The sequence below is a fragment of the Mustela nigripes genome, chromosome 2, assembly GCF_022355385.1.
Source record: "Mustela nigripes isolate SB6536 chromosome 2, MUSNIG.SB6536, whole genome shotgun sequence".
NCBI lineage: Eukaryota > Metazoa > Chordata > Mammalia > Carnivora > Mustelidae > Mustela > Mustela nigripes.
In genome coordinates this window covers 208,975,713-208,994,925 of record NC_081558.1, presented here as the reverse complement: position 1 = coordinate 208,994,925, position 19,213 = coordinate 208,975,713, and the positions used below count along the sequence as shown (strand labels likewise).

At 52.0% G+C, this 19,213-nt stretch overlaps 1 protein-coding gene across 3 annotated transcripts; it reads left to right on the top strand.

Moving 5' to 3' along the window:
• The first annotated feature begins 443 nt into the window (after window positions 1-443).
• Window positions 444-12,927, top strand: KCNE1 (potassium voltage-gated channel subfamily E regulatory subunit 1). 3 transcript variants are annotated; one of them, XM_059388230.1, is made up of 3 exons: window positions 1,004-1,073; window positions 9,731-10,181; window positions 11,101-12,927. In XM_059388230.1, exon 2 carries the CDS (start codon window positions 9,782-9,784, stop codon window positions 10,172-10,174), a length of 393 nt encoding a protein of 130 aa, XP_059244213.1. In that variant the 5' UTR covers window positions 1,004-1,073; window positions 9,731-9,781; the 3' UTR covers window positions 10,175-10,181; window positions 11,101-12,927. The 3 variants fall into 3 exon arrangements, with proteins under 3 accessions (XP_059244211.1, XP_059244213.1, XP_059244210.1); XM_059388228.1 differs by lacking the exon at window positions 1,004-1,073 and adding an exon at window positions 444-584 and having other exon boundaries at window positions 9,731-12,927; XM_059388227.1 differs by having other exon boundaries at window positions 9,731-12,927.
• Window positions 12,928-19,213: the final 6,286 nt, after the last annotated feature.

Here is a 19,213-nt window from a genome sequence, read left to right as displayed (position 1 = left end):
GGTGTCTGGGGTGGGTTTGTACCGGTACCCACGAAACAGGGAGGTGCCAACTCGGCCTTTGCCGGCTGAGCTGAGCCGTGGAATGTCCCATGCCGCGGCGGACCCCTCTGAGGTCTTGCTCCCCAGGACAGCACCCAGCCCAAGACCCAAGAAGGAGAGTGAAGGAGGAAGACCAAGCCGAGGGAGCATCTTCAGGCTCTACGTCAGGAACCTTCTTCCTCTGCTTCCCGCCTGCAGAGCGTGAGCCTGGACCTCATTCCCCAGAGCTTCCACGGGCCTGTCATTTGGAAATGGCCCGGGGCCCAGCCTCGCCCCCCATCCTCCCCCCATGCTTGTGGGCAGCGGCTGTGAAATTGGCTGGCAGGTCACTCGGGCCCTTGTGCAGTTTGTCCCTCGTGGCCGGTCCCTCTGCCCCCAAGGACTCTGGAGTGCCCCGACCAAGGCGTGGGTAGCCCCAGCGACTGACCCCCCGTGGGCGGGGACCACACCTGTCCCATGCCCAGCTGCACTTCCAGCTCAGAGCTGGATGCCCCCCACCCCCACACTGCATAATTCTGGCTCGCGGTTGCATGGACACAGCTCAGGTAGGGGATGCGGCTAACCGGAGTCTGCTGGGGTTGTGAGCGGCTTTGAGTTCCTGTTGGGAGCTGTTGGAAGGGACGTTTGTCCTGGCTTTTGGCCGCGGGTGGGGGTCTCCCGGAATGCCTTTCTCTTGCTTCTAGCCTGCCCACTGCTAACTGCCACCGGAGGGTCTGTCTGGCTGGCTGGCTGGCGATTGTAGTTAGAGGGACTTTCTGCAGACCCTGAGCCTACCGCGCGCGATCCTAGGCGCTCCGCAGGGCAGCGGAGGGCCGGGTGGGCGGGGGCTGGTCTGGGGTGGGTCGGTGGGCCCGGGCTCGGCCGGGCCGCGCGGGGACGGGGCGGGGCGCCCGCGGGCTCCGAGAGGCCCCGCCCGCCCGCCTGCCTGAGCGGCCACCCGCCGGGAGCGCGCCGCCTCGGGCTCGGCCGTCGGTGTCCTGCGCGCGGCCCGGCGGACCCCCTGCGCACCCCGCCGCCTCGGCGCCCCGGACCCGGTAAGTGCACGCTCGCGCCTCCCGGCTCCGCGCCCCGCGCGCCGGCGCCCCAGTCGGGCCACTCTGATGGGGGCTCCAGGGCCCGGGTCACAGCCCCGGGGGCCGGAGGCGCCGCGACCACCCCGCCCCGGGAGACCAGACGGGACGGAGGATTCGGCCCGCGTCTCCCTTCTCTAGGCGGGGCTTCACTTAGAGGCGCACGCGTTGGGAATGGTCTCACCACCAAAGAACCACCACATTTCCCCGTTTTAATGAAACCTCAGACATTCTTGTAGAAAATTTGGGAACTACCTCCAAGCGCCCAAAGAAAACTAAAACCGCCCGCGATCCCAGTCCCCTCTGGGTTTCAACGACCACCATCCAGCTCAGGGGGTACCTGCAGATATATCCGGCCTCAAAGGGAACTTTTGAATTTCTTGACCAGAAAGGTTCTCGGGCCTTGGCATCTCCCTGGGGAAACGGCATGGGACGTGGAGTACATTGATGGTATCTGCTCTTGACTGTAGTAATTGGGGAGCTTCTGGAAGAAACTTGACCGAATAGCAGCCATGTGTACGTTCAGGATCTGTGTCACCCGTTACATTGTCTCCCGCACCCCCAACCCCAGCCACCCCGGATTTTTCAAACTGCTGTATGTGAACGGTTTGAGTCCCCATTTAAGGTTTAAGAAGGAGCTTCTAGTTCCACTAACGAAAGTCCTGATCAGTAACCACTGCTGTCATTTACCATCCCGGTGGTGGGGAGCTTTGGTGTGATGGCACAGCTGTTTAAACTCATATGCAGTGACTTGCCAGAAAGCATCTTCACTCTGATCTATGGATGGCTAAGGAGGGGCCAAAACCCGCTTTCTGTGATGTTTCATAAACCCGTCAGAGGCCAGCAAAAGGATGGTTGTGAGGAAGGCGTTCTCCCTTTTAAGAATATCCCTGGAGGTCTGGCTTTGGACTGACTCTTAGAAATTGGATTGTTTTGAAAATAAAGTACACTGTAAAGACATCAGAGGACTCAGTCTTGTCATCTTAAGTCTCTGACAATAGAGCTGGTGGTTGGGGCTTTCTGGTAGTCGAATGGGACATTTAGTCATTCATGCATTCCTGTATGCACGCCTGCACACCATGAATATTTATCGTGTCCCCTACCGTATGCCAGATGCTGTTCTAGACCTTGAGATGCATGCAGAAGAACACAGGCACACAAAAGCTTGAGTTTCGGTGGAGAAGTTTCGGTGAGCTTACCACCGGAATGGTAAGACAAACAATAAGCAATGGACATAATAAATAAGAAAAACGTATTAGCATAGTTTAAGTAACATGGAAAAAAGAAAAAACAGGATAGGGGTTATCAGAAGTGGAGAAGGGATAAAAATTCAGCCATACTGTCAACGAGTACTGACCGCCTTCAACCTTTTTAGGAAGAAAGTAGGTTGTGGATACGTATGTAACTATGTTAATAATACCAATTTTAGGAACACCTAGGTGGCTTAGTCATTAAGCGTCTGCCTTCAGCTCAGGTCATGATCCCAGGGTCCTGGAATCAAGCCCCGCACAGGGCTCCCTGCTCAGCGGGAAGCCTGCTTCTCCCTCTCCCACTCCCCCTGCTTGTGTTCCCTCTTTCGCTGTGTCTGTCTCTGTCAAATAAATAAATAAAATCTTAATAACAATAATATCAATTTTCATATACAAAATAAATAATACTAATGAAATACATAAATACAAATAAAAATTGTTTACCTTTTATTATATAAAACCAGACTATATTGAAAGAGGTTTTCTTTTGGCTACTCACCAATTTCTTTCAAGAGTGTATTATACTTCATTGGTTATTTGCACTCAACAATCACATTGCATTTGTGTTGAATCTAATACTTTGCCTCCCCATTTAATTCAGCCATCTCTTATAGAACGGTTCTGCGTTCTATAAGAATGTGGGGACAAGGTGAGCAAGACAGTCTCTGACCTTCCTGAGCTTCTGGAAGGAAATGCCCAGACAAATCCATAAATCACTACGATACAAATTAGAATATGGGCAGTACAGCCAAGGCACCAGGTGATCAAAGTGGGAGAGGAGCATTTGCACCCAGGTTGGCATAGGACTAGACGTTTAGAGGACCAGTAGAATTTTGACAAGCAAATATGGCACTCACGCCCCTCTTGCAGAGAGAGCAACAAAATTTAGAGGTAGCAAAATTATGGGTTTGTTCCGTGCCTCACGGGGGTATTATCGGGGGAGATTCCATTATGCTCAGGGGAGATTCCATTATTGCCAGTTTTTGGATAAGAAAACTGAGGGTCCTCACATTTATTTAAGTTGCTGAAGGGGATCGTCCACTTGCCCTCTTTCTGTGTGACTTCAGCTGCCCTCCGGAGTATGAGAATCCTCCCGTCCATTCTCCACGCCAAAATGCGTATCCTTTTTCCCATAACTGAGTTTGGCGGGGTCCCCCTCAGCAGCTCGCTGGGTCACATGGCCACCCTTCACACCCTGGAAGGGTCTGGGGGCCCCTGTTGGCTTTTTATCTGCTTGGAGGTAAATCTGTCTCCAGAATTTGTCGAGATAAAGATGAAAATAATTGACAGTGGCTTCCAGGCAAAATATGCTTGCAGAATTCCTGACGCAGTAAGAGCATATTTACCCAAATTAGGCTAATCCATAATTGGTTTTGCCCTAATTCTGCTTCCTCCAGCAAGTAAAGCCTGATGATGATGTCAGGACTGGCTGCTCTTTGAGGAAATGCTTGAAGAATGCCGTTAAGATGATACGAACGTGGGGCGCCTGGGTGGCTCAGTCAGTTAGGCATCTGCCTTCATGATTCCAGGGTCCTGGGATCGAGCCTCACCTCGGGCCCCCTGCACAGCAGGAAGCCTGCTTCTTCCTCTCCTCTCCTTTCCCTCTTCCCTTGCTTGTGTTTCCTCTCACTGTCTCTCTGTCAAATAAACAAACAAAATGTTGAAAAAAAAAAAAAAGATGATAGGAACGTTATGCCTGTTTACCAAGATAAGTAAACTGAGGCCCAGCGGAGGCCTCCTGAACTCAGATCTCTTGGCTCTGAACTGGACACCCCCCAACCACCGCCCCAACATCTAGCACTCTCAGCAGAAGTATGGACGGAGTCAGCCCACAGAAACCTTCGTTGCTCCGTAAATGCTTGAGACAGAAGGCAAGGTGGCAGGGCTGGGAAATCTGTTCTAAAAGCTTCCAGGCTGCTATCAGTGCTGACAGCGCTCGGAGCTGGAACATGTGAGAGAAATGCAAACGCGGTGATGTGTGCCAGCACCACGTGACATCGCTCACGGCCCTCTTTTCCTCTGGGTGCAGCTGGGGACCTTCCAGAATCCCAGGGTGCTGGAGACCCAGTTGGTATGTGTGAGCTTTGGAGAAAAAAGAAAATGGTACTAACCTTGGTTAGGGGCAGTATCTGTTCCGCACGTGGAGACTCAAACCCATGCCAAAGCAGACGCTTCTAGAAGCCCCCTCTTTCTAGACCCACTAAGGCCAGTCTGAGAATGTTCAGCATGGGCGGGGCATAAAACATGTTGTGTTTAGAGTTGGACCTCCCCGGTTCCTGCTGCTTGTGCCCCACCCCCCGCAGCCCCCTTGTCACTGTGCAAGCTACAAAAAGTAGGGAAAGGGGTCTTCTAATGGCATCTTCGGGTCCCAAGCCAGTCCTCATCTGAGTAGACCTGGTTTTACCTGATATAAATGGCCAGGTCCTCAAGTTCCCTTGACCTTAATTCTAGAATCCATCACCTTTCGGCCAAGTCCTGAGAACTCCCTATTCCGTACTAATAAAATGTGAGTTCATGGCTACAAGATTACATTTGAGATGTATTTCTGATAAGAGGCATGACCTTGGGCAGGTCAGCTGAACTCTGTGGAGTCCAGTTTCTTGTAAGTTAAAATTGCTGACTTTGTTGCTCTTCAAATCCCTGTGGGTCCAGTGGTCTGAAACAGTGGCCACTGGGCAGTGCGTTGGCATTATAATGGAAGTGAACTTGGAGAATGGGACATACACCCCCAGCTGACATGCAGATTGGGTTCGTTTACACCATGCTGATTATTAAGAGGGCATTGCCAAACACATTTTGAGACTCATTACCCAGAATACCAAGTGACCCAGCAGGCAGGCCTTGGGGGTACAGAGGACATTTCGCAAAAGCAATACAATGAATTCAATGTAAAGTAAGAAGGAGATTTTTTTCTTTAAAAATTCAGTCATTACTTGAAAGGCAGTTAATGAACCTGACTTTTTGGGTCTGGCGGAAGCTGTATCATTTAAGGTGCCTGTGTGAATTAGGTGGGAAGCAGCTGGGTTTATGGTGAAGACTTGAGAATTTCTCCCTGTGTCTCCTCTTCAGATTATATCAGGGACGTAAAAGACCAAAAAAGAAAATCTAAAAAACAAATGAGGTTTCAAAAAGTACTTTATGAAATAATTTCTCTTATTAAATTCTTCCTGGCACCTTGCAGCATGAAAGATTGGTCAGTTTCTTAAGGTTCCATAGCCCGGTAGGTCTCAGCCTTAACTACAAATCAGGATCACCTAGGAAGATTTATGCCAGAAAGGAACCCAGATCAAGGACCTCACAGTCTTTGGAGGGGGGAATCTGACCATCAGTACCTCTCTTAAAGCTCTCCAGATGATTCCCACAGGTCACCAGGTGGGGGTCCCCAGGCCAGCAGCTTCAGCAGCACCTGTGAATTTGTTGGAACGCAAGTTCTCAGACCCCACACCAGCCATTCTAGATCAGAAACTCTGGGAGTGGAGCCCAACACTCTGCATTTTTAGAAGGTGATTCTAAAGTGTGCCAGGGGCGCTGGGGTGGCACAGTCGGTAAGCAACCGACTCTTGGTTTCAGCTCAGGTCCCAATCTCAGAGTCGTGAGATCGAGCTACACGTTGTTGGGCTCTGCACTCAGGGCAAAGTCTACTTAAGACACTCTCTCCCTCTGCTCCCTCCCCCACCTAAAATAAATAAATAAATCTTGGAAGGAAGGAAGGAAGGCAGGCAGGCAGGCAGGCAGGCATTTAAAGCGTGCCAAAATTTGAGCACCACTACCTTAAAGCAAGACTGAGGATAGTTGGCCTGCCAGGTTTTTTCAATGCAGATGTCTCTGGTTGTTTCCTCTGGCCATAGGAAAGTTCATCTCATTTTAAGTAACAGGTCTTCTCCGGGATCCCACGCATATGAATTAGGTGTAGAAGTTACTGTTAAATTCACTTGCTGTGTGGCGCTATTGGTTCTAAACCAGTTACCTCCGGAGGTTGTCTACCATCATTCTGTTTTTTTTTTTTTTTTTTTTTTTTTTTTTTTAGATTTTATTTGTTTATTTGGGAGAGAGAGAGAGAGCGCGCGCACAAGCAGGCAGAGCAGCAGGCAAAGGCAGAGGGATAGGGAGAAGCGACTCAATCCCAGGACCCTGAGATCATATCCTGAGCTGAAGGCAGTTGCTTAATGACTGAGCCCCCCTCCTTTTTCCCCAAAGATTTTATTTATTCATTGAGAGAGAGAGAAAGCATACACACAGGCAGAAGGAGGGTTGGGGAGAGAACACAGGGCTCGAGCCCACGACCCTGAGATCATGACCTGAGCCAAAGCCAAGAGTCAGGTAATTAATCCACTGAACCACCCAGGTGTCCTGGCTGATTTTTCTTTAAAAAGCTGGAAAAACCAATGCACTCACCCTCAGGACCCTAAGTGGGCACCGCCATGTGTCCTATGTTACATCGCCGTCTCTGCACGCTGGGTCAGTGATCCAACAGCTCCGGATGTCAGTGATGTTTCTCCCCATTTCCAGAGGGGAAAAGACTGAACAGGCCGAGGGAACGTGACCAGAGTCATGTAGCCGGAAAGCAGGAAGGCCAGAATCCAAACCCTGAGTGGAGGTGTAATTCCAACAATGGGTCTCTTTCTCAGCCTCCACTTCTGCTCCCTGAGTCTGGGCTCTCAGAGGGAGACAGTGGGAGCATCTGTTCATTAGACACTGGGTTATGAAGAATCAGGTGTTACACCGTCAGGAGGTATTAAGGAGCTCACGGACAGCTCCTCAGCTGCTGCGTGCCAAGCGCCGGGCTAGCGAAGCTGCGGGGCACAGGGTGCGGGACAGGGATGACGCCTGTTGTGAAGTCAGCAGGGAGCCCAGCGGCCTTGGTGGGCATGCTTGCTGGTGCTGAGCCAGCCCCACACATCAGAGAAGGCTGAGCTGGACTCAAAAGCATGAGTAGGTTCCGTGGGCCAGGAAGGAGGGGCTGCCTCTGCTGGAGATGTGGAAAGTGGGGGTGATGTGTACAGGGCTGGGCAAGCAGCCAGCCAGGCTGGAACACAGCGTCTGGGCGAGTAAGTAAGAGGAGGAGGCCGGGGTCCTTGCATTTGGCCCCATATCCATGCCGAAAATGGGGTGTTTCACCCTAAAGCTAGGGCGGAACCTGGAAAGGCCTTTGAGCGAAGGACCGACCTATTGGTCGGCAGGTTTTGGGGTAGGGGATGGGTACACGGCCCCTCTGCTCACTGAGGCGCATGGCAGGAGGGATGTGGCTGAGGTGGAGGGGCCTGGGGTTTGGCTGAAAGTACCTGAATCCTTGGCAGGTCATGGGGCACCCAGCTCTGGCACTCAGAAGGGCCCCTGGGGTCATGGGCATGTGGGGGAACCTGAACGGCAGGTGCAACCACCCAGGGAGAGGGCAGAGTGAGAAAGGGCCAACGGGAATTCTGGGGTGCACCGACATCCCAGGGACGGGTAGAGGGAGAGGTGTCTAGGGCAGGTACCAAGCATCTCCCCCCAGGGCTGGGTTCAGAGGTTGCCAAATTTAAGCAATCCTAAGAAATAGCTCTAGATTGACATCTGTCCTAGCGAGACAATGTGTGATGTCACAGCCCCCACCCTGGCTGGGAGAGGCTGAGCCTGCACCACCCCCCGACCCTGCCCAACCATGTACATCGGAATTTCTCTTTCCATGGGGTTTCTGACCAGAAACTTTGGTCCCAAACCATCACCCTTAGTTTCAACAGCCACTCCAACGTACCTCGAGTGAATGCTACACACAACGGCTTTGAGAGCCCTGAGAAATGGGTGAGGCCTGGGAATCTGGTCAGCCCTCTGTAGCCCCTTGTGGGTCCAGTTTCAAGGGAGGCCTCATCAAGTTGGCTCTGGGTATTTTGTCTCCCAGCAGGGCCTAGGAGGCAGGGTGGGGGGTGGTGGGATAGAGGCCAGCATGTTCTCAAAGATATGAATAAAACCTGTTGAGCTTATCAGTGACTCATGAACCCCCTGACAGAATTCCAGAGCTTCTTGGAAACGCAAGCTCTCACAGTTCCCAGGCCTGTTCTCTGGGTTTTCAGTGATGCTGACATCCAGACTGAAGTGATGGGGATACTGTCTCTTTCCATATGGCCTGTGAGAGCCACTCAGCAGAGGACAGGGGGGCAGGGAGGGGGCCAACACAGCACAAGCTAGAACACTCTGACCCCTTCAAGGCCAAAGGCCAAAAAGCCACAATGGAAGGAGGAAAAGGAAGGAGAGGCAGATACGTAACCCTGTGCCACTTACCCGTCCTAGCTCAGGCCACTGTGACCAAATCCCACAGCCTGGGGGCTTACACAACAGACATCTGTTTTCTCACAGTTTGGGAGCTGTAAGTCTAAGATCAAGGTTCCGGAAGGTTTGGTGAGAGCTCGCCTCCTGGCTTGCAGGTGGTCGCCTTCTCATAGGGTCCTCGTGTAGGAGAGATTTCCCTCTCTTAGTAGAAGACCATGGTCCTAGCAGGTTAGGGCCCCACCTGTACGGCCTCCTGTAACCTGACTTAGCTCCTGAAGACCTCATCGCCAGGTGCAGTCCACTGGGGCTTAGGGTTTCCAGATGTGAACTGGGGGACTAAATTCGGTCCATAACACAGAAACTAAAACACATACACATAATCCAGGGTGTATATTAGAGGAGCTCATTCTGGGGCTCGCCTGTGGAGGTAGATGGTGGGAGTGGAAATAAGAGGGAATCGTGGCACCTGGGTGGCTCAGTGGGTTAAGCATCTGCCTTCAGCTCAGGTCATGATCTCAGGGTCCTGGGATCCAGCCCCAAGTTGGGCTTCCTGCTCCGTGCGGAGCCTGCTTCTCCCTCTGTTTCTGCTGCTCCCCCTGCTTGTGCTGTCTGTCAAATAAAAAATAAAACCAAAAAAAGAAAAGAAAAGAGTGAGAAAGAAAAAAAGAAAGAAAGAAAGAGGGAAATCAATTGATTGGTCAGTCAAGAGAGGCTCTGTGCATGGGGCACCTGAGTGGCTCAGTGGGTTAAGCCTCTACCTTCAGCTCAGGTCGTGATCCCAGTATCCTAGGATGGAGCCCCCACATCGGGCTCTCTGCTCAGCCGGGAGCCTGCTCCCCACCACCCCCGCCCCCAGACTCTCTTCCTGCTTGTGCTCTCTCTCTGTCAAATAAATAAATAAAATCTTTTAAAAAAGAAAAAAAAGAAGAAGAAGAAGAAGAAGAAGAAGAAGAAGAAGAAGAAGAAGCAGCAGCAGCAGCTCTGTTCAGGTTCAACTGGGCACCTGCTAGGAACTCGGGTGTATGTCGGGGCCCCCCTCTCCCCGGAGAGGTCACAAAATGCGCATGTGTGCGCGGGTCTGGGCCACCACACCGTTTCCAATTTCAGATCGCTCTTCTCTTTCAGAACATTTTCTTGGCAAGCTCGAGCCCCCGCAGCGGACGCTAGAGGCCCGGGATGGTTCCGTCCAACACGACCGCACTGACGCCCTTCCTGACGGCGCTGTGGCAGCTGGGGACGGTGGCGCCGGGCGGCAACGCGTCGGGCGTGGCGCGCAGGTCGCCGCGCAGCGAGGACGGCCAGCTGGCCGCGCTCTACATCCTCATGGTGCTGGGCTTCTTCGGCTTCTTCACCCTGGGCATCATGCTGAGCTACATCCGCTCCAAGAAGCTGGAGCACTCCCACGACCCGTTCAACGTGTACATCGAGTCGGACTCCTGGCAGGAGCAGGACAAGGCGTACTTCCAGGCGCGCGTCCTGGAGAGCTGCAAGGCGTGTTACGTCATCGAAAACCAGCTGGCGGTGGAGAGGCCCCGCACGCACCTCCCCGAGATAAAACCTCTGTCGTGATCCCACGGTTGGTTAAAGCCAGACCGATTCTGCCTGGCGATCTGGTTTTTCTCATCCCGTGCCTGTTGTGCTCTTTCTGGTAGCGATGTCCTTAGGGTGTTTTGCAGATCGTTAAGGGGTGAGGGGTTAGTTAGCATCATAGCACTGTTCCTCTGCAATCCCGTTCCTTCCCTGGGGACTGCCAGCTGCTCCCCAGTGTCTGTCCCTGCCTTGTTGATTTTAGCAGCAGTCCTGAGATCACGGCCTCTGAGAAGAGCTCTATTTCCCAGACTCCCTTGCAGGGTCCTAGCCAGGTCCCGTAGTGACGTTTGGGCCCATAGAAGTGGGATTCTTGAGAAGGGAAGGCTGCGTCCTCCACTTCCCTGTGTCCCCCCTTCCCAGTGGCTGGGACAGGGATGTGGTAGTGAGCCAGCTGTGACTCTGGAAAAGGACAGCATCCTCATGGATGGCAGAGCAGCAAGAGTCTGGGCAGCGTCGTGGAGCGGGGTCGCCCTACCTTCCTGCTCACCCATCAGCTCAGGCATTGCGGGAAACAAACTAACTCTGACCTTCCTTAGACCCCTGTTATTTTGGTTCCTGTAAAATAACAGTCAGTATCCTAACTAGTATCCTATTTTATAGGACTGAGACCAGACGCATAATAACTCCCATATTTATCACAAGCTTACCCTCTGCCCTAGTCACAGGACAAGACCACTCTGCCCTTGTCACTAATGCCCTTGCTACAGTGACTCTGGCCTCCTCTTCCTCCCTCCCTCCCGCCCCTCCCCTACATCAACCCCTCACACATACCCCCTCCAAACACACACACTTTCACACCCACACGCACATGCATACCCACAGAGGCACACACGCGCACACAGAAATACACAAAGAGACACTTCCTACTCACACGTGTTAATCTCAAAATAATTCACTTCCTACAGGACTGAGATGCTGGAGAAAAAATTTCCACTTCAGAATGGGTGCCAAGGGGAGAGGGGGGTGCACCTGCCTCCCCAGAACCCCAGAGAAAGAGTGGGTCTGGGTAAGTGGTAACACATGGCATCAAGGGGACAGGGCCTTTTGAGACGAAGTGCCCATCGTGGTTGAATTGTGTCCCCCCCCCCCCCCCCCGAGAAGACATGTTCAAGTCCTAACCTTGGTCCCTGTGAATGTGACCGTACTTGGAAAGAGGGCTTTTGCAGATGTCATCAGGTGAAAATGAGGTCCCTGGGGTAGGCCCACATTCATTATGACTGATGCTCCTATAAGATGTGGGAAATCAGGTCACGGACACATGGGGAGAACCCTGGTGAAGACAGATGGAGACTGGAGTGACCCCCTCTGTGAGCCAAGGATGGGCAAGGACTGCTGGCCACCACCGGACTGGGAGAGGCGAGGAGAGGCGCCCCCTACAGGCTTCACAGGGACATGGCCCTGCCACACCATGGTTTTGGACTTGGGGCCTCCAGAACTGTGAGGTGAGGAGTGTGTCATGTTTGATTTGGGTTCTGTTGGGACGACCACAGGCGACTCAGGTAGTGTCCCCCCGCCCCCCGCTCTGCCTCCTCCCTCAGAGAGAGCAATTTTCTTGCCACTCTCTTCCTCAGACAGAAGATTCTCTGGGAATCATCCCTCGAAGATGAGAGAGGAGGAAAAGAATTAGGGGGGAGGCATGTGGTGCTGGCGCCATTGCTCAGGGCAGTGGAAGAAAACCCACTTAGCGTTCCCTGACCTTTGAGAATCGCAGTCAACACGCACCGTGGTTTCAGCCTGCTTACCCACAAGCATCACTGGCCGTTCTCAGTGGACGAATCGGGAGCAGCCGACCACAGTCCTTACTTCACGGGCCGGACCATGCTGCCTGCAGGAGAGCTTGGAGGCAGGGGTTAGGACATCTCTGGGGCAGAGCTCTGGCCTGGACGACTATAGTCCCCATGATGAGTGCTTCTTGGGGTCCGAATCCTTTGAAAATCGAATAAAAGCTGTGATCCCCGAGACCCAAAAAATGCACATGGACACATTTTGCCCAGCATTTCAGGGGATCAGGGGCTGCTGGAAACCGTCTCACACTTGCTTGTCCCTCATGGACCCTGCATGAGCTATCTGCTTCCCACAGACACACGTTGCCCACGGGGAAGGCAGGTGGACCTGGAGCTCAGGTTTGGAGGGGAACCCCGAGTGCATGTGAGCCGTGATGTGAGTCAGAGCAGGCACGGTGGCTGGGACCCAGGCCCAGCAGCTGGCGCTTTCCCCCACTGGAACTCTTAGGGACTTCTACGGCAGAAGGAGGTCCCATGAGCTGCAGTCCTCCCGGTCCTCAAGGGACCAGATATTCAGAACCCTCCCCACAGCACCCTTCAATCCTTTTATAAGCCACACATTTTCAGATGCCTGTGACCATACGTTAAAATTTGGTTGAATATACCCAGAGCACTTGGCATGTCGGGCTATTGTTCTGAGCTTTTTAGACATGGAATCTCTGGGCGCCTGGGTGGACAGTTGGTTAAGCATCTGCCTTCAGCCCAGATCCTGATCCTGGAGTCCTGGGATTGAGTCCTGCATCGGGCTCCCTGGTCGGCAGGGAGTCTGCTTCTCCCTCTGACCCTCCACTTCTCAAGCTCTCTCTTTCTCTCTCAAGTAAATAAATAAAATCTTTAAAAAGTACTAAACAGGATCTTAATACTTTGTATGGAATGTTCTATGTGTTCCCTGGATAGGGCAACATGCTTTGGAGGAGTTAAGTTCTTTATAAAAATTAAAGTTTTTCATTATAATCTGTGTTGTGTGTTCTCTTCAGATCATTAGGACACGTTTAGAAGTGGAGGTGGGCGCTTGAAGGCTCTGGTGAGGCAGCCCCAGGGGCTCAGGAATTAGGAAATAAGATTGCCCATGGGTAGTTAAACTCTTCAGTCAGCCCCGGTGTCTACAGATAGAGAGCGTAGGGAGCAAAGCCAGCCATTTAGGAATTCAGGCACAGCCTTAATGGACCCCGGGAGTGTTAAGAGAAGCTGGAATGTAGATATTTATTTGAAATCTCTCAAATTTTGCCACCTAATTCTGTTTTTTTAGAAAAATATGCAAGCCAGGGTGCCTGGGTGGCTCGGTGGTTAAGCATCTGCCTTTGGCTCAGGTCATGATCTCAGCCAGCCCCCCACCCCCTACCCCTCTCACTCCCCCACCCCCCCACGCATCAGGCTCCCTGCTCAGTGGGAAGCCAGCTTCTCTCTCTCCCACTCCCCCTGCTTTGTTTCCTCTCTCTCTGCGTCTCTCTGTCAGATAAATAAAATCTTTTAAAAAGAAAAGAAAAATATGCAGGCCAAACAAAACATGACCTTGAGTTGAATTGTACCCAGAGACCACTGATGTATAGCCTCAGCTTTGAAGGGACAAAAGAGCTGCCCCAGCCCCAGGTCACACTTGCTATGGAGCAGCATGGGGGAGGGGTACGCACATCTGGCAAGCCAGCTGCCTCTCCAGGCCACCAGGCCAATTCACTGGCAGCAGTCCCCAGAGTGTGGTCCCCTGGCCACCGAACCCTGCGTCCCAGCCACATACCTTATGCCGATCTGCTTCTCAGACTCTCGGGACGCGTTGTGAGGGTCCACCCTGGAGAGGCGGACCCACTATACGTGCAGACAAATCAGACTTCGGAGCCTCTTAGGAGACTGAGGGCTGAGCGGGGACAGTCATAAATTAGCCAGATGAGGGAATGCCATTTCCACTTCCATGTCTCCTGGGTCTACCTGGCCTCGCTGGGCAAATGAGCTTCAGAATTTCTCTGGTGTGGACGGGCCGTGTGCCAGTCAGTGGACAGTGGCCCTTGAAGAATTAGCTCCCAGAAGTTTAATTAGACCTCCGGGAGGTTCGAGGACACACTCAAGGTCATTTGTTGCTTAAAGGAGGGAGCCTGCAGGAGGGAGCCCTGCTTCCCTGTCTTTGGACCCGCCGCCCTCTGCCCGCCCCTAGCTGCTCTACCAGGTCAAGGGCTCCTAGAAGCCTTGAGGTGGGATCGGTCATCACCCTTAGCCACCACAGGAGCCAAGACTTAGTGGACACTGCAGGGGAGGGTGGGACTGTGAATTTCCTGATTTTATTCTTTTGCATACGCTAAGCAAAACCTGAGCATTTTTTATAGGATATCATGTAGTAACATCAGACAATTTACACTCAAAAAGGATCCAAATACCACCTCCTCTTTATACCTAGAGATCTGCTTAGAAAGATATAAGGTAGCCCAGTATATTGTCCAAGCCGTTAAGAAAAGGGATGGGGTGCCTGGGTGGCTCAGTCCGATAAATGCCTGCCTTCAGCTCAGGTCATGATCTAGGGTTTGCGTGGAGCTCTGTGCTCAACATGGAGTCTGCTTGTCCCTCTCCCTTTGTTCCTCTCCCTCTGGCTTATGCTCTCTCTCAAATAAATGAATAAAATATATCTATATACACATATATATATATATACATATCTATATGTATGTGTGTATATATAGAGAGAGAGCGAAGCAAGCCAAAAGGAAGGCAAGCTGCAAAATAAGAGAATAAGGTTTGAACGGTTGCCTTTGCACTGGCTCTGGACTTCAACCTCCCCTCAGGACGCTGCCATAATCCAACAGCAGTCACAGCAAGAGCTAGAAGTGAGCCGACAGGCAGAGAACATTCCTGTGGGTTCCATCACCTTTAAACTCCCAGGCAAGGCTGCGTGGAGCAGGACGGCTGGTGCTCCGGCTCCGACGCCGGAGACTACACACTATCTTAAAGCCACATCAGCGGATGACGTCTCTGCGGGCACAAATGACATGTAAACACGAAATCAGACCAAGAGAGAGAACGGAGCCTCGAGGGCTTGCAGACAGAAGACGCGTACTGGATGGAAGCTGTGAATGGATGGATAAGGGGTGGCAAATTCTTTAAGTGAGCTGACTGGTTGGATACAGAGAAATCTAAATATGAAAAAGCGGAGTCTGGAGATGGAGAGGGGGCGCTGGTGTGTCTACTTGGCCTCCGCAGAGCCCGAGCCCCATATCGAGATTTCTAAAAATACTGGGTGTTGTCTGCGGGTCTCCGCGCGGGAAGGCGCTGTGGGCGCGGCTGCCCCCTGGCGGTCACGCGGAGGATATTTTTCAAGGCGCGGGGAGCCCGGAGCACCTGACGCCCCACGATGCTGGCTTGGGGCTGGTCCAGGCGCTCAGAGTGGGCTTTAGACACTCTTGGGAGGCCAAACTTCTTTTCGCTTGTTCCCCGAGACAGGGCGCCCCGTGGGCACCATCATGAAACAGACAAGTGCAAGCCTGGAAAGAGAGCAGCAGTCCCCAGGAAGTAGCTTCTCTGGACAGGGGCCCTGTCGGCTCAGAATTCTGCGGAAGTCACTAGGAACCCCTCCTTTGGGCTGGACTCTGCTCACACCCTTCCCATTTCCAGAAATGATACTCTTTTTTTTAAAAAAAAAAAGATATTATTTATTTATTTGCAAGTAGGCAGAGAGGCAGGCAGAGAGAGAAGAAGAGACGCAGGCTCCTAGCTGAGCAGGGAGCCCAATGTAGAACTGGGTCCCAGAGCCCTGAGATCATGACCTGAGCCGAAAGCAGAGGCTTAACCCACTGAGCCACCCAGGTGCCCCCAGAAATGATACACTTTATGGTCCTTTCCAGTTTTGGAAAATGGTCTCTCACTTAGACCTAAGCCCCTTTCAGTTTCAGGCCTGTGACCCCCTATGCTCTGTGTGGAGAAAAGTCTCCACAAGGTCAACCTCAGAACGCCTCTGATGTTCTCCTCCTCCGCCCAGCAGCGAGGGAGGGATTCCTGCCCCAGGGTTTTGGGGACAGAGAACATGCCACAGCCAACCCTGGACAGCTGAGGGCAACCACAGGCTCCTGGTCTCCTATACTGACAGCCAGAGGGAGGGGGGATACCACACCCCATGGAGGGGCCACACGAGAGTCACAATCAGGAACACAGTGGGTCTGGAGGGCTGTAGACTCTCATTTCCTTTGTATCTTCTACACCTGCCACTGAGTGTGGACTCAGTTTCAAAGCTACGACGTGGTGGGAGGGCGTGCATGAGGGGAGCTGAGTGGGTTCACGGCCCCACGCCCCCCCCCCCAGTGGGTCTGGAAGGCTGCCCCCCAAGAGGAGGGAGGTGGCTCTGCGGTAAATCAGCAGCAAAAGGCCTTAAAATAGCATGAAGAATGGACGACGTGCCGGCTTTCAGGAAAGCCCAGGAGATCCATAGGAAAGAACCTAGTGTTGTTCCAGGCTCCTTTTGAAACAGGTTTTCTGTGAGAATTCAGTGATGATATTAATTTTCTAAGGCTACTCTAACAAATTACCACAAAACTGGTGACTTGGAATGATAGAAATTTATTCTCACAGCTCTGGAAGCTAAAAATCTAAAATCTAGGAGCCAGCAAGGGCCGAACGCACTTCCTTGGATGGCTCACAGGGTTGGGGGGGGGGTCCTTCATGCCTCTTCCAGCCTCTGGTGACCCCAGGAACGCCTTGGCTAGTGGCTGCCTCCCTCAAGTCTCTGCGTCTGGCTTCCCTTGGCCTTCTCCGCTGTGTGTGTATTTTTCCTCTTCTTCCGAGGACACGAGTCCTTGGATTGAAGACCACATCCTAATCGAGGCTGATCCCCTGTATATCCTCACCTTAATTACATCTGAAGTGACCCTATTTCTAAATGAGGGCCCACTTGGAGATTCTGGGTGCACATGGATCCCACTCAATCCCCTACTGTGATTCTAGGCCGAGAGTTTAGAAAGGGCCTTTCCCAGAGTGAGTGCGGAATCCTCCGTCAGTGTTTCCTGTTCTCACCGAAGGAAGGTTGCTACTCGACACCCAGCTGTGATTTTTCTCAAGTGACATTTCCCCGGCACGTTCCCATCCAAGAACAGACGTGCCTTATCACTTCCTCGGTAGCTATCAGTCAGGGTCTGCTCGGGAAAACAGAGGCCTGTTTATTCTGACAGAGAAATTAATGTGAAGCATTCGATATAAATATGAAGAAATGGATGTGAGAAAACAGAAGGGACAAGAAAGGGAACCAGAGATCCTAACTGCAGGGAGTGGCCTGCAAACAGGATGACAGGAAAAGGTGTGTGTGTGTGTGTGTGTTGGGGGTGGGGGTCTGGCTAACCCGCTACTGCTATGTAGCCCATTGCCCTGTAAATCCTACATCCCTGCCTGAGCAGGGACTTGGAAGAAAGACTCTTTCTTTGGTACTGAAGTGTAAATGCACCCATGGGGGCTTACAGGCTGGATGCTGTCTTTGGAGGCTGCATGCGGGCACTCATTGGGTTGATGATCCTGCCTGTTCTACTTTAAGGAGTGGCCTTTCCTGGGGCCCCTGGGGGGCTCAGTTGGCTAAACATTCAACTCTTGATTTCCGCTCAGGTCATGATCTCAGGGTCCTAAGATCAAGCCCTCTGTTAGGCTCCACACTCAGTGGGGATGTCTGCTTCCCCTCTCCCTCCCCCTCTGTTTGCTTGCCCACCCTCTGTCTCTTCTTAAATCAATAAATATTTTAGTAACATAAAATAAAATAGGGTGGCCTTTTTGATATTGGGGCAAAAAAAAGAAAAGAAAAATCCACAGTTTTCAGCTATTAAGGAAGTCCCCAAGAGCTGGGAGCAGTGCATGTGGCCCAGTCAAGAATTGGTGAATTCGGGGAGCAGCTGCATCACGCACTCAAGGGCTGGCCCTGCACTGGAAGAGAAAAGGAAAGAGATCTTCATGGGGTCAAGTCAAAGGGAAGGAGAGAGGTCCACATGCATCTGGGAAAACTAAGAAACTGAACCCTCATTTAAAATGGAGTCTGGGGCGCCTGGGTGGCTCAGTGGGTTAAGCCGCTGCCTTCAGGTCAGGTCATGATCTCAGGGTCCTGGGATCAAGTCCCACATTGGGCTCTTTGCTCAGCAGGGAGCCTGCTTCTCTCTCTCTCTCTCTCTCTCTCTCTCTCTCTCTGCCTGCCTCTCTGCCTACTTGTGATCTCTCTCTGTCAAAAAAAAAAAAAAATCTAAAATGGAGTCTGAAGGTGGGTAGGGGGACTCACATGCCATACCACTTATGACCAACAGCCAACTAAAGGGAAGACACACAGTTGGCATTCTCAGCACCAAGTCCATACTTCACTACCCCAATAGCAGGAAGAAGGATTTTCTCTGGTCCCAGCAACAGCCCAGCCAATAAGAGACAGACACAGCTCAGCCAATGAGAGATAAGCACAGCCCAGCCAATGAGAAGTCACTGCACTTCAACCTTGCAGTTTCCCGCACCAAGGGCTTTGTGTTTACAACGACCCCATTTTCCTCTATAAAAGACCTCTCCTGTTTTCCAGACTTGTTTATGGTTTTGCCGAAGTTCACTTGCCCGACATTGTAATTCTATGTTATTCTTGAATAAACCCATCTTTTGCTGGTAAAATTAGTAGAGTTTTATTTTTAAGGTTAACGGAGCCATGAAGGTAACGAGGCAGAAGATGTATTTTTTTTTTGTGCACATGTGGTCCCAGGATCTTTGGGAGAAATTGAAGCAGATGTGTTTTGATGCAGCCAAATGAGGATGAAGAGGTGATGACTACCGTTTGGGAGCTGACTTCTTGAGTCAAAGACGTTAGGGCCAACTTCAGCATTGAGGGATTCAAGGCGTTGTTCTCTCCAACTCGCAAAGGTTATACCTTTACTCAGTCACCAGATGTCTGGACATACTGACCTTGGGACACACTCCAAATGGACACGCTAACTCAAAAGAGCAGTCACTTGTCCCACTGCTGAACTGCACTCAATTCTGGGACCGCAGACCGCAAAACATCACGCTGCCAACACGGTAACGTATCATTGGATTTTGAAGACATGGAGGGATATTCTAGACCAGAGTTTGGGCAACAATGGCCCACAGGCCAACTCACTCTGGCCTACTACCTCTTCTTATAAATAAACTTTTAGGGATGCCTGGGTGGCTCAGTGGGTTAAGCCGCTGCCTTCGGCTCAGGTCATGATCTCAGGGTCCTGGGATCGAGTCCCGCATCGGGCTCTCTGCTCAGCAGGGAGCCTGCTTCCTCCTC

Excerpts from the sequence above, each read along its gene's own strand:
- KCNE1 (XM_059388228.1), top strand. The coding sequence starts at position 9,782 with ATGGTTCCGTCCAACACGACCGCACTGACGCCCTTCCTGACGGCGCTG.